At 42.0% G+C, this 12,631-nt stretch overlaps 1 protein-coding gene across 6 annotated transcripts; it reads left to right on the top strand.

Moving 5' to 3' along the window:
* Positions 1 to 1,666: 1,666 nt before the first annotated feature.
* On the top strand, positions 1,667 to 12,556 carry LOC148424992 (caprin-1-like). 6 transcript variants are annotated; one of them, XM_088412548.1, is made up of 17 exons: positions 1,667 to 1,903; positions 4,118 to 4,252; positions 4,750 to 4,812; positions 5,949 to 6,035; positions 7,598 to 7,839; positions 7,963 to 8,045; positions 8,329 to 8,502; positions 8,591 to 8,640; positions 8,737 to 8,820; positions 8,894 to 9,055; positions 9,191 to 9,299; positions 10,409 to 10,470; positions 10,869 to 11,012; positions 11,221 to 11,374; positions 11,472 to 11,660; positions 11,757 to 11,866; positions 12,009 to 12,556. In XM_088412548.1, exons 2-17 carry the CDS (start codon positions 4,118 to 4,120, stop codon positions 12,093 to 12,095), a joined length of 1,935 nt encoding a protein of 644 aa, XP_088268674.1. In that variant the 5' UTR covers positions 1,667 to 1,903; the 3' UTR covers positions 12,096 to 12,556. The 6 variants fall into 6 exon arrangements, with proteins under 6 accessions (XP_088268674.1, XP_088268675.1, XP_088268672.1 ...); XM_088412549.1 differs by having other exon boundaries at positions 1,668 to 1,903; positions 8,588 to 8,640; positions 11,221 to 11,317; XM_088412546.1 differs by having other exon boundaries at positions 1,671 to 1,903; positions 8,588 to 8,640.
* Positions 12,557 to 12,631: the final 75 nt, after the last annotated feature.

Below are 12,631 nucleotides of genomic sequence, written 5' to 3'. Positions count from 1 at the left end.
ATGTTTGACTTGGGACAGGAGCTGGTGCATGACAGAATGTAAAGATACTGATTTTGAAAGAGAGAGTGGGAAAAGGCGGAGGCACAAAAGGGTTTGCAGATGGATTTTTGTGCTAGACTCAGCCACACAACAAATGGTCTGAGGTTCAAGTGTTTGTGGGTCTCTTGTGGGGTTTTGCCAATAAATCATCAGCACATATTTAATCCATTCCGATGTGGCGCTGTTTTGAACCAATGAGGGATGTATGGCCATCATGCAAAAACCTACATCACTGTGAGCAGTTGTAGACACTGTACATTCTTAACACTTTGTACACTTTTGTGGAAAAACAAACAAACAAACAAACAAACAAAAATAGCTCTAAATACTGCAGTGACATGACACACGTTTTGATACCTTTCATAATATAAAAAATAAAAACCTTAACATTGACATTTTGTCTTCTCAGTGTGCTTTTTGAAGGTGTCACAGAATTTTATTATGAAGTTTAATGTGCGTCACACTCAAGTAATTTCACAGTTGTACTTGTAAAACACTAGAAATGGAAAGAAGACAGATTTGTTTTGTTTTTGACATGGTTCACTATTGTTACCTTCAATGATGTGCTATTTGTTCAATTCCACTTACATTGTCTTTGATAAAGGGTAAAACATTTGTATATTTAAGTTGAATTATGATATAGTCTGTTAATCAAAGTTGGTTATTACTGTGTAGTTATATAAATTTACATACAAAGAAAACACACGGACAGAATTATTATACTGTTAGCGCCCATAGCAATGCCGACTTTTTGCACACACACAATATCTAAATTTGTTATGAGGATGATAACCAGTCGACTGAAACTATTTTCATGTTTACCCTTGCAATGTACGTGTGCGTTTGGCCATTTTAAAGTGTTGTGTATTACAAAGAATGTTTGAATAAAAATCTTTGCGCTTTCTAACCTTCTGATAATCAAATGCGTTTAGATTTCAAAATGACTCAACCGAAGATGTAACTCGTGGAAGGTTCGGCTCATATAAGAAAATTATTCGTGGTTCCGCAGAAGTAACAAAAGCCCTGTGTTTTTGAAAGTAGAATACGTAGATACTTGGTTTGCATACATTCCAATTTATGTGTTGTGAACGCCCTCCTCTGTTAGCGTTTTGCAAATACATCAAAGAGCTCAAGTTCGTTTAGTACTATGCACGTCTTTTAAATAGTCAATTTAAGGCACATTATTTAGTGCATTGTAATTCTCACTACTCAATGCACATATCGAAACAAAACTGATCATAAAGGGTAAAAGGGTCATTTCGGAATTGGATGGCATTTCTGCCTGTCCCCCACCGCTTCACAAAAACAACAAAAAAGGTATCTCAAAAACCGTACATTTCTTCCGTGAATTATAGTTAGTGGTTGTATTTGAAATGAGTCAAACATATTCAATCTTACGATCTAATCAAACGTATTATTCAAAATATTATCCTTATTCCTCTATTGTGGCCTTTTCTCTTATCCCTCCTTGTAGATGACCGATTTACATATCGCTGCTCTTTGTATGAATGATCAATAATGAATATTATTGGCAGAAGAGGGCCCAAAAGTAAGTTCAGTGTGTGTGTGTGTGTGTGGGGGGGGGGGGGGGGTTAGGTACAGTACAGCGTGTGTGCCTGTTCTAATGTTTTCAATCAGGCAACATTAAGGGCACCTGAGAGAGGGGTCCTTGTAGCCTTGCCTGGCTGAGCATCAGGAGCAGAGAGCGGCCATAGAGCAGCAATTCCTTCCTCAGACGGTTTCTTCGTCATCCTGGGCATCTTTTCTGGGAAAATACAACAGAAAAGCAAAGATTCCGCGAACCCCTGCAAAACTGTTGTTAATCCAGTCGACTTAAATCTCTTTGAAGACAAAGAGTATAAAGGTATGATATTTGTGCAATAATCACGCAATGGCAGTAAGTACAAATTCCTTGATCTTTTGTCATGTTCAGTCGAGACGATTCCACACAACGAACGATCGATCTGTCGCAACACCCACTGATCCCGTTTGCTCATCCGCACTTATGACCACTGAAAACCCCGTTTGTTAACGTCATACATTGCAATTTGTTGCGATTAGTTAGTGACAGCGGAGAAATCTGGTGAATTATTGACGCATAGCGTCAATGGGGGTTAGCTTGCAGGCTAACAATGGGACTTGACGACTGCGACCAATTGAGCTCTATTAAATAAAGCGATGTTGAATTCGACATGACCGTGGTTGGTTTCGTTTCCCGCATAGACGCTGTCGCAACTCTGGAACGCTAAGAAAAAGTAAGGAAAGTGTTCAACTTGTTCACCTAGCTTTCGTTACGTAACATTTTGAGCCTCTTAAAAAAGTAACCAATTTCGCCTCTGTTTTCATTTTTGTGTAACAAAAAAATTTGTTTCGCAGTTGTTGTAGTTGGTTTTCATTTCGGTTGTGAACATACCATTTTTGCAACGCACGATGACTGCAAAGGTACAAAAAAGTGTTGTAAGCGTTTCCACAGTAGCTAACTCAGGTCAAGTTTATTTGTATAGCCCTGAATCACCACAGTCTCAAAGTGCTTCACAGGTGAAAAAGAAATCACAGATAGCATTACAAATATACAATGGCGTCCCCTTTTAAAAAAGCTCCCTGGAGAGAAAGGAAAAGAACTCTAAAACACCATTTGGGGAAATTATGAAACCCTCAGAAGGGATCGCAACTGAGAGGAGCCCCCTCCCAGGATCTTGGGGTTCCACTAGATGCCGGATGCCAAAAAAAACAAAAAGCAAATTGTGTCACATTAAGCGGTTAGTGTCCAATGTGAAGATCCTGCTCACAATACGGCCAAGTGGGTCAATCCCAACAAAAGCGCCTCAGTGTAGGTGGTCAAAACCCGCACCAGTCGATCGGCGCAAGTCCGCACAGCAGTGTTCAATGTGTTTCTCACGAGCTCGTCCCCTCTCCACACCGGAAGAAGAGGGCAAGTAGGAAAAGAATAAAAATACAGTCAAACAGACCCTTTAACTACATTCCAATATGTTTTTAGTTCGGACTTTAAGATTTCTACTGAGGTGACTACTCAAACTTACATAGGTAGGGCATTCCAGTGCGCTGGTGCGCGAATAAAAAAAAGCCAGCAGACTCCTTTTTAGCCCATGGGGTCATTGGCTAGCCCGCATTTTGTTACCGAAGTTTTCTGGACGGAACACACAGTGATTCCAAATACATTATATATGAAGTACACTGACTCCCACACAATGAAAGGTTTCCCACGTTCTGCCATTTAAGTGAGACGTGTTCATTTCCAGCAAAATCTATTAGTTTTAACAAATTCACAAATAACTAGAGGTAGGTTTAAGAAATTCACAAATAACTAGAGGTAGGCATTTCACATAATTTTGCTGCCCCGCCTCATCATTGTCCGTCTGCTTTTTTTTTTTAATGCTGAAAATTGTAATGGTCATTCCATTACAATTCCCATCATCATCATCGCCCCAGCCACCCCTCCAAAAATTATACCGGTTCCTCATCGCCCCACCAAAAAATTAAACCTCCGCCATCCTACTAAGGAAATCAAAATAATTAAATTTCTTGGGGAAAAAAACAAAACAATATTAAACAGTATTCTCTGCGGCCTAGCCTTAAACAAAAAGCAAAAGCATAACTTTATATATCGTCTTCACTTCAGCCATTCAAACTAACTAGACAATTTTCAACTAATCATACACCACAATGCCTAGCGTGTTCTCTCGGCGCTAGACCGCAAAATGTAATCATGACCACTAGCGGGCATCCGAATCAAGCAACATGTACACTCAATGTTTGCTGTCGGGGACATACAGCAGAGGTCTCCAACCGCCGGTCCGTGGATCAACTTGCACCTGAATAATTATGGAACTGATTTGGTTTATCCTTAAACAGTTCATTCATTTGCTCTTTGTTTGGCTTGATCTTAGTTTTTTGGCGCCACCTCTGGCCACTGTTGATATGACATTTTGTAATGAGGAAGGACTGCGCGGCTTCAGTTGAGAGCTGTGACTGGCGAATCAACGAACAAATATCAGCGAACTGCCCACATCTGCAAATAACTTACTGCCTCTTCTCTGTCTCGCTCAACTCAATTTAGATGCCTTCAGCGATGGTTGGCAACAATGCTGTCCAGTCTGCCATTCCAGAGGCTGGAAATAGAAATCAGTCAGAGCCCATCAAGCAGTTTCTTGGCGTGCTCGACAAGAAGCTTCGCAACATGGAGAAAAAAAAGGTAGGGGAAGAAAAAGACACACTATTTCTCAATTTTGATTAACACTTAAACATTGCCACTGGTGTAACACTGCACTGGATCGTACTGAAGGAAAGTTGTAATTTCTTCCCTGTGAGTAAGCTCCCAAAAAATATTTGAGGAAACTGCTTTGGTTTTTCATAGCATCCTTTTTTTTAGTGTTGTTTTTAAACATTTTTACAGTCAACGAATTTAATAATCCCTTTGTTTACATTTGACTCCAATACAACTACTCAAACACCTTTTCCCCCTACTAGTTGATTGTCTCAAATGTGTGCTGAAAATGTTTTTCTGAGTTACTTTTAAGTTTTGATTAAGAGTCCAAGTACTCAATGTTTTGTACTCCAGCTATTTTCACTTTTGTACCCATTTCTGGAATAAAGGGTGTTTCTAATTTCTCAGAATGTGTTTATTTTCCTTGAAATTTGTCATTTTACATTTTAGTCCACCTTCACACATTTTTTGTCCCCCTCTACCAGACCAAATTGGATGACTACCATGCAAAAAAGAGCAGAGGTGAAAGCCTGAATCAGGATCAGCTGGTATGTGCACGGTGTCTGGTTGTTTTTTAATATACAGTAGAGATGCACCAATGTGAAAATGTTTAGCTGAAAATGCAAATCGAGAGTGACAACCGCTTGTTTGAAAACCGGAACCATTTTTATTTTTATTGTTGTTTATTGTTTGTTTGTCTTTTGTTTCTCTGCGCATCACTTTGCGGCGGCAATCGATTTCAGGAACCGACTTTAAAATCGTTAAAAGCGTACTGCACAGATCTGTGAATATTTGATGAAAATGAAATCTAAATGCATACCATGGTTCTGAATATCATTCTTTTCTGTGGTTTATCACAGGTGGTTTTAAGGGGATTCGTTTTATTTTTCAATGTGCTCCAGTTTTTTTGTGGGCAATGTTTTATGACAAAGACAGTTTTAGTCTTTATTTTGATTCTTCTAGAATAGAAGAGTGAAGCCAAGTTAATTGATTAGCTGCACTGAAAACATAAGTGACTCGATTCACCATTTATTGTAAGATATCAAAGTAATTTCACACCCATTATTCTTCTTTACTATATATCATATTATATAGATTAATAAGCAGCCCACATTAGTCAGACATTTGTAGTTATTAATGTTTGATGCTCTGCCGGTCTTTTTTTGTCGAAGTTTAAAATGTTTGAGTCCACCACATGCACTGCCTTCACACTTAGGGGCTTGCGCTAATCCCGGATGCCGTATAATACAATAACGGCGTAAATGATCAACAGTTTCTTAGTGTCTTTAGTCAGCAATTGATATTGATATTTATATATATTTTTTGGGTAGTTTGTTGATTTGGTAGCTCAGTGATATGGTGAGTAGTGATGCTTTTAGTCAGCTAGCAGCACATGTACTGACACTTCCTTCCGATTCATTTCCACTATGGCGCCATCAAGCAGTCCATAACATGTACTTCAACCACCTTTGCTTGATACGCTTCGATTCCTCAGCACATTTCGTAACATCGCTAGTAACAGTAATTTAATTGGAGTCCCGACAATTCAAGCTAGCCAACTTTGAAATGTGTGGCCAAAAATTTGGTGCATCCCTACTGTACAGTTTTTTTTTTAATTTGCTGCTGCTTCTTATTTGTTTTAATCCTCTCAAATCCAATTAACTTTTCTTCTTTGTGTTTGAAGGAGGCTTTGTCAAAGTACCAGGATATCCTCACCAATATTGAGTTTGCTCGAGAACTGCAGAAGAACTTCAACACACTTGGACATGAAGTGAGTCGAAAATTCTTGTGTTACCAACGTGGTGCCCACGGGTATACGGTATATGAGTCAAGGGTCATATGAGTATCCCGCAGGCCTATTCTGCATATTGCTTGAAAGTGATTTTTCTTAGAATTTTACGAAAAAATATACATACTGTGTATTACATTTATATTACCTATTGCACTTGATTTACCTTTTTACTAGGGCTGTTCCTTAATCATTGTGAAAAATCATGAACATGATTGGTGTCTTCACTTAAATGGTAGCCCTTCGTATTACGCAATACCAATGAGGTAGCTCTCAGTTTCAAAAAGGTTGGTGATCCCTGGTCCAAATAAATTGCCCATGTTCCAATTTTGCTGTGCGTTATATTTCTATGTTTTCACGAGATATGCTTTACAAAGTCGATTCACATCAGTCATTTTGCACACATTTTCAAATCAGGATCTCTGGTCAAGTAATCATTATTAAGGTTCTATATATGTTACTTCTGTGTTTGTATAAGCTTCAAAACTTACAGTAGGTATATTGACATTGCTCACATTTCTCACACACCATGCAATATAAAACTAGTAATGAATAATAAAATACAGAAAATTCACCTGATTCCCAATTCTATAGCTCTCACTAAAGGAAATAACTATAGATTACATACAGACATTCAAGTCTGAGTGACAGACTTTTTCCGATGCAAGCAAATACAGTCACTATTTATAGTTTGTATCATCTAAAAACAAAAATATTGTGGTTTATTGCACAGTCAACAGGGTTATCTAAACAGCTTCAATAACAGCGTTAAAAAAAAAAAAAGAACAGGCAGGCCAATAGGCATTTAGTCAGACCGGATTTTTGCAAGATGTTGCAAGAAGTCCCCAAATTTACCTTAATCATTATATTTACAAACAATTTACGTTATAAATATTGAGTTTTTCCATTACAATATTAATAGGTAAATATGTCAACTAAGACCCCCCCCCCCCCCCCCCCCTCCTTCCCACCCCCAACACACACACACACACACGTTTGTACGACTACACTTGTGAGGACATCCATTGACAGTGCATTCATTTCCTAGCCCTTAAGCATAACCAAATGATTGGCTAATCCTATCCCTTACCGTAGCTTCAACCGTAACCCAAGTCAAATCTATACTAAAGGCAAATCTTGACCCTTAAAAAAGAGGTCCGAACAAGTAAGGACCGTCAAAAATACTTTCGCGTCTTCAAAATGTTTTCAGAGTGTCTGTAGAAAACTCAAAAGTGGATCTCACAAGTATAGGCGTAAGGGACCACACGCTTGCAAATTGTAGCTCATAGGAGGTTGGCTGCTGGAAATGTCGATCTTAGGGCAAAAAAAGTTTCGGCACCCCTGCTCTACGATATGTGTAGGCAGGATGGTAACAGCAATTTGGCCTCATCCCAGCACATAAGCGGACTAAAGAGAAACAAACGTGACTCTGTAAACCCCAGTCGTTGATAGAGGGCATCCAGCATTACTCAAGTTTTGATTTGTGGCTTGTAACACTTGAGGATTCGTGATTTGAGCTACAACAGTAAAGATGTGTGTTTTAGATTCAGAAGACGTTGAAGAAAGCTGCAAGGCGCCAACAACTGCAGCGAGAGGAAATGGAGCAACGGCGACTGAAGACTGTTTTGGAGCTGCAGTTTTTATTGGACCAGTTGGGAGACGACAATGTTCGTCGGGATCTGAAGCAGCCCGACGCTTCCGGCGCCTGCTTGCTCACGGACGCCGATCTCGCGTCTCTTGATGAGTTCTACAAACTCGTCGGACCTGATCGGAACTTTGACGTCAGGTGAGTCATTATTGCCCGACAAAACATAAGCTGTATTCACGTGTATGGAATATGTCCTGCCACAGTGATGATTTCGCAATATACTGAGTGATCTGTGTACCCTGTTGACTCATTGATTTCCAGGTTGACTGACCAATATGCAGAAGCCTCAATGCACTTTTGGGAACTTCTCGAGGGCAAGGACAAGGCCGTGGCGGGAACGTCATGTAAGCGTTTTTAGGACTCATGCAACTATGTTGAGTTCTCTCAAGTTAATGTTTGCTGAGTGTTTCTGGCACTTCTTTGTTTGCTCACTTCAATCCATTTAAAGCAGCGGTTAAAATGTCATAAAACCGGTAAAGGGCCCGTATTGTGGGGTTTTCTGCACTTAACTGCAGGTATGCATATGTTTGCATATGGCCTTGGCACAAGGGGGATTCAATGAACAAGTTCTGTTTAGAGGATCAAGCTGCTACCTCTTTACAATGCCAATGTATTTTCTTGTTTCAGACAAGTCACTGAAGGAGATCATGGATAAGTTGCTACACAGCGGCTACTTTGACAAACCGCAAAGTGGTCGAAATGGAACGTGTGAAGAGGAAGGGGAGGATGAGGAAGAGGAGAAACAGGAAAAGCAAACGGCGGTGGCTGATTCTGAAGTAGGGGAGCAACCATCTGAACCTGGTAGGTTTTAGCACAATTAAAAAATAATGATGCTTTTTGAAATGTGCAGCAAGAACCTGCAAGCTTATTGTTATTTCTTTTTAAGAAGCAACCGTTACTGAGAATCATCCTCAGCCAGTGCAACTGGAAACCACAGAGGTAGGTACCATCTCCATGCCCATTGTACCCCCTCACCCAAGCAGAAATGAGATTTCTGTTTCGGGGCTAATTTGTTGTTATTTTTTCTTCTTGCAGTTTGTAAATAGACAGTTTATTCCGGAAAGCACTTACAGCAGTACAGACGCGGAACATGTGGAGGAGTGGTCAGTGGACATTCAGGTAAGATTTGCTTCTTTACAAAGTGAGCACTCACAGTTCATGTGATTCTGTTAACGTGTATCTTTACACCCAGATGGTGAATTCCCTTCAGCACCAAGGCCCCGCCCCGCCGCCACCAGAACCGAGCCCTGCCGTCAATCGCGTCGGTCCGTCTTCGTCGACCGACCCGGTGATCAGAAAGCGGGTGGTGCAGGACCTCATGGCCCAGATGCAAGGGACCTATAACTTTATGCAGGTGATTAGTCTTGGCTTTGCAGCACTCGGCAAACAATTTGAGACACCGGTTGCCACAGTAAGGAAATGCATAGAAAAAAAAATGGATAAAGTCACATCTCCTAGCCTGTGTGTCACCCTTCTTTTGTCCTACAAGGATTCTGTATTGGATTTTGATGGCCAGGCTCTCGACCCGGCCATTGTGTCGGCCCGGCCCATGAAGCCTATGCAGACCGTGGATCTCCAACACTTAGCCTGTGCGTCATGTGAGTACACTGACACGCACCCTCATTGGCTCACTCTACACTACGGTATTGCACTTGGTGTACACTGAGGTCTGTCCATCCACTGTCATATCTGATTCAACGCCCAGTTCCGGCTCAGCTGTTTTCTGGATTTGGAAATGTTTCAGACGACTGCCAAATCTGATCCTGTTATGTACTTGTTCACATTACCAAAGCAAATGTCACTTCTCATATGAGAACAACACATCAGGGAAGTGAACCACATGCGCAAATAGCACAAACTAGAGTGACGCTCACAAAAAAAAATAAATAAAATAAAAGAACCCATCAAGCCCCGCGGATTTTTCGGAAACAAATATGGTCCTAGGCGCATGGGCTCAGAATATCAATTTGTATTGCCAGTGCAGTCAGTCGTCTGCATGGATGAAGTTTTACTATTGCCACAAATATCAACTTTGCGCCTCAAATTTCAAGTGGGATTAAATTAAAGTACAGTACAGCGAGTGCAAAATGTGCTCTTTAAAAGCCTTAAAGTGGACCTCCAGCGTTCGGAAGGAAAAATATATCTGGCCCATCAAGGAAAATGCCGTCCAATTTTATTTTAGTTACACTGGCTTCATTAGAGCGGATTGATGAGAGCTCACGAAACTTTCTGTTGGAGACGCCATGGCCGCAGTTGTATTAGCTCCTGGAGGCTGAGCCATCGCGTAGACTCATCGATAGGCAAATCTGGATGTTTTTCCTTGTAGTAGGCGGCAGCAGCTTGCACAGGTTTCCGGTCTATGAACGCTACAAATGCGCAATGGAAAGCAAATGGGGGCCCTAATATTAAGTGGAAAAACAAAGACAAGCACTACATATTAATTCACAATGCAAATTCATCACAGTATGCGCAGTGTGCGTACGGGATACTCTGTAAAAACCTACTTACTTTGCAAGTAAGAATGCAAATGACGCGCATGCTTAATTCATAGTGAAGAGCAAAACTGGGAAGGGTCGACGAGAAAAGACCCCATGCTAAGATAACTAGGGAGAGGGTTAAAAAGGCAATGGGCGAACTGACTTGTGACTCTATTTTTTTTTTCCGACCTTTTAATTGTCCCCCATTTTTCACGCTACCCTCACAACAGCTCACCCGGAGTCCCGACTTCCTCCAATGAGTGCGGTGACAGGACCAAAAGAGCCCTCACATGTAAGTAGCAGACAGAGAACAATGGCAAGTGCAAAAAATGTCTCACGGCGACTATTCTGTAGTCATTAAAATAATGATCAACATGGACAGGGACTAAAGTCGGTCATTTATGGTTGATAGAGTACAGTGTTCTCTCGTTTTTTGTGGTTAATGGGACGTGGAAAACCCCCGCGATCAAGTCGGTTCTTCGAAGGAGGATTTGCCCACCGACTGACATTTTACATACATAAATAAAGTGTATGAAATGTGTTTTTAAAACCTGGCCTAAATATATATTTTTTCTTTTTTTACACAAAAATCAATGAGTCAGTGAGTCCATATTCCTGCTCCAAGGCTGGTCAACCAGAATTTCTCCCGAGTTCACCTCTCCACACCCCCCTCCCTCCCTTTTTCCAAAGCCTCCACTCCAGGCTGCGCTGTCTCTGTCCCCCGAGCAGTCGTCTTCCTCTTGTTCCCTCTCCTCCGCCTTCCCACCTGCTTCCAAAGCCACCCGTACCGGAGGCATAAATGTCAACGCCGCACCCTTCCAGTCAGTGCAAGCGGTAATGCTTCGCATCCGTGCCCGCTTCCGCAAAAAACAAGCACAGCTAACGTGCGCATGTCCTACCATTGAGTTCCCTTCCACCGAGTAGTGACGTGGATCCCTCCATCGAACGTCTTCTCAACTTTTTGACCATCCCCGGACACTTCGAGCGGGTTCTATTTGTTTGATTTGGCCCGTGACGTCGAAATGGCGATTCTGTTTTGTAGGTGTTTAATATGAGCGCACCTACGCCACCGGCTAGCGGCCAAGCGGACCATCGGAAGCCGACGCACTTTCCCGGGGGCTACGGGCAGAGTTTTAGCGGTCAGTCGGAGACTGCCGCCGACCGGCCTGACATCCCGCGGGAGACGTTACAATCCGGTCAATAAGCAATGCTTTTCTGAAGTTTTTAAATACTCCGTGAAATAAATGCTCTGTGTAGTATTTAAATGTATTAAGCGGCGCTTGGCCCCCCCAGTTGTTGGTGGGTTCCAGCCCCCGGCCCAGGTCATGCCTCCGCAGGCGGCGCATGAAGATACATCAGGCAGCGCGGCCTTCGGACAGTCGGGCCAGTCCTTCTACAATAGCAGGGCCGTGCCCCGGGGCGGCGCGAGGAACAGCAGGGGCGCCGTCAACGGCTACCGGGGCTCCTCCAACGGATTTAGAGGTGTGCGGGCCTACTTGTGGGCGGGGCCGCGGGCGTTGCTCGGGACCCTTCTTTTACGGAATCATCTGCAATTGGTTTTATTCTTGTTGTCCCTAGGGGGATATGAAGGTTACCGCCCTGCTTTTTCTAACCCTCCCAGCAGTGGTTATGGTCAAAACCAATTCAACTCGGGGTCCCGGGACTACTCAAGTAACAACTACCAGAGGGTACGATTATTATATCATTTCCAGGTGAAAAAAGATACGTTCTTTTCATCACGGGGACGAATTGACTTCAGCAGTCCAGTTGTGAACTTTGTATGTGTAAAGGAGCGTTCTGTTCAGTGATGTAGATTCTTGTGCGTTTCAGGAGGGCTACCAACAAGGATACAAACGCGGCGCTGCCCAGGGGCCTCGAGGTTTGTCTCGAGGTAGTGCTCAGACAATGCGATCCTAATGACTGGCTCGTCGCTCAGAGTTGAACATTCAGGATTTTTGAATGTGCTCTCCCACTCTTAAACTTTTGTAATGTCTCATTTCTTATTAACACTTTTTCTCCCCGGGCCTGTTTATCTGAGTCAGACTGCTTTTTTTCTGCCCATGTTCTAACACAAAATGCTGTCTCATAACTCCATGTAGGATTAACAGCAAGTATGTGTGATATTAAACAACTAGATTATTCCTGTAAACTTGAAAGGTTGCATTAATTTATTTTTTGTACAAAAGAAATGCAAAAAATATCCTGCCATTGTCAAAATGATTCCCAGGAGATTTTCATCTGGCATGTGCTTTTGTCTGTCACATTTCCTTCTCATCTTGTAGACATGACAATTTATTTTTTGATGTATCGCCATCACCTCTTTGTATGTTGATATGAGTCAAGACTATTTCAATAAAGCTGTGTTCTATTACAAGTCATTTGCTTATGCTACTCTGAAGCTCCATTATGTGTACGGTTTAGTGGCTTGGTCCCAAAAAGTGTTGTGCGGCACT

The sequence above is a fragment of the Hippichthys cyanospilos genome, chromosome 4 (genome assembly GCF_059441005.1).
Source record: "Hippichthys cyanospilos isolate Australia breed blue-spotted pipefish chromosome 4, RoL_Hcya_1.0, whole genome shotgun sequence".
Lineage (NCBI taxonomy): Eukaryota > Metazoa > Chordata > Actinopteri > Syngnathiformes > Syngnathidae > Hippichthys > Hippichthys cyanospilos.
This window is presented reverse-complemented; position numbering and strand designations above follow the sequence as displayed.

Excerpts from the sequence above, each read along its gene's own strand:
- LOC148424992 (XM_088412546.1), top strand. The coding sequence starts at position 4,118 with ATGCCTTCAGCGATGGTTGGCAACAATGCTGTCCAGTCTGCCATTCCA. Across the intron at positions 8,046-8,328 it reads GGCCGTGGCGGGAACGTCAT|ACAAGTCACTGAAGGAGATC; the intron begins GTAAGCGTTTTT and ends TTCTTGTTTCAG. Across the intron at positions 9,300-10,408 it reads ACACTTAGCCTGTGCGTCAT|CTCACCCGGAGTCCCGACTT; the intron begins GTGAGTACACTG and ends CCCTCACAACAG.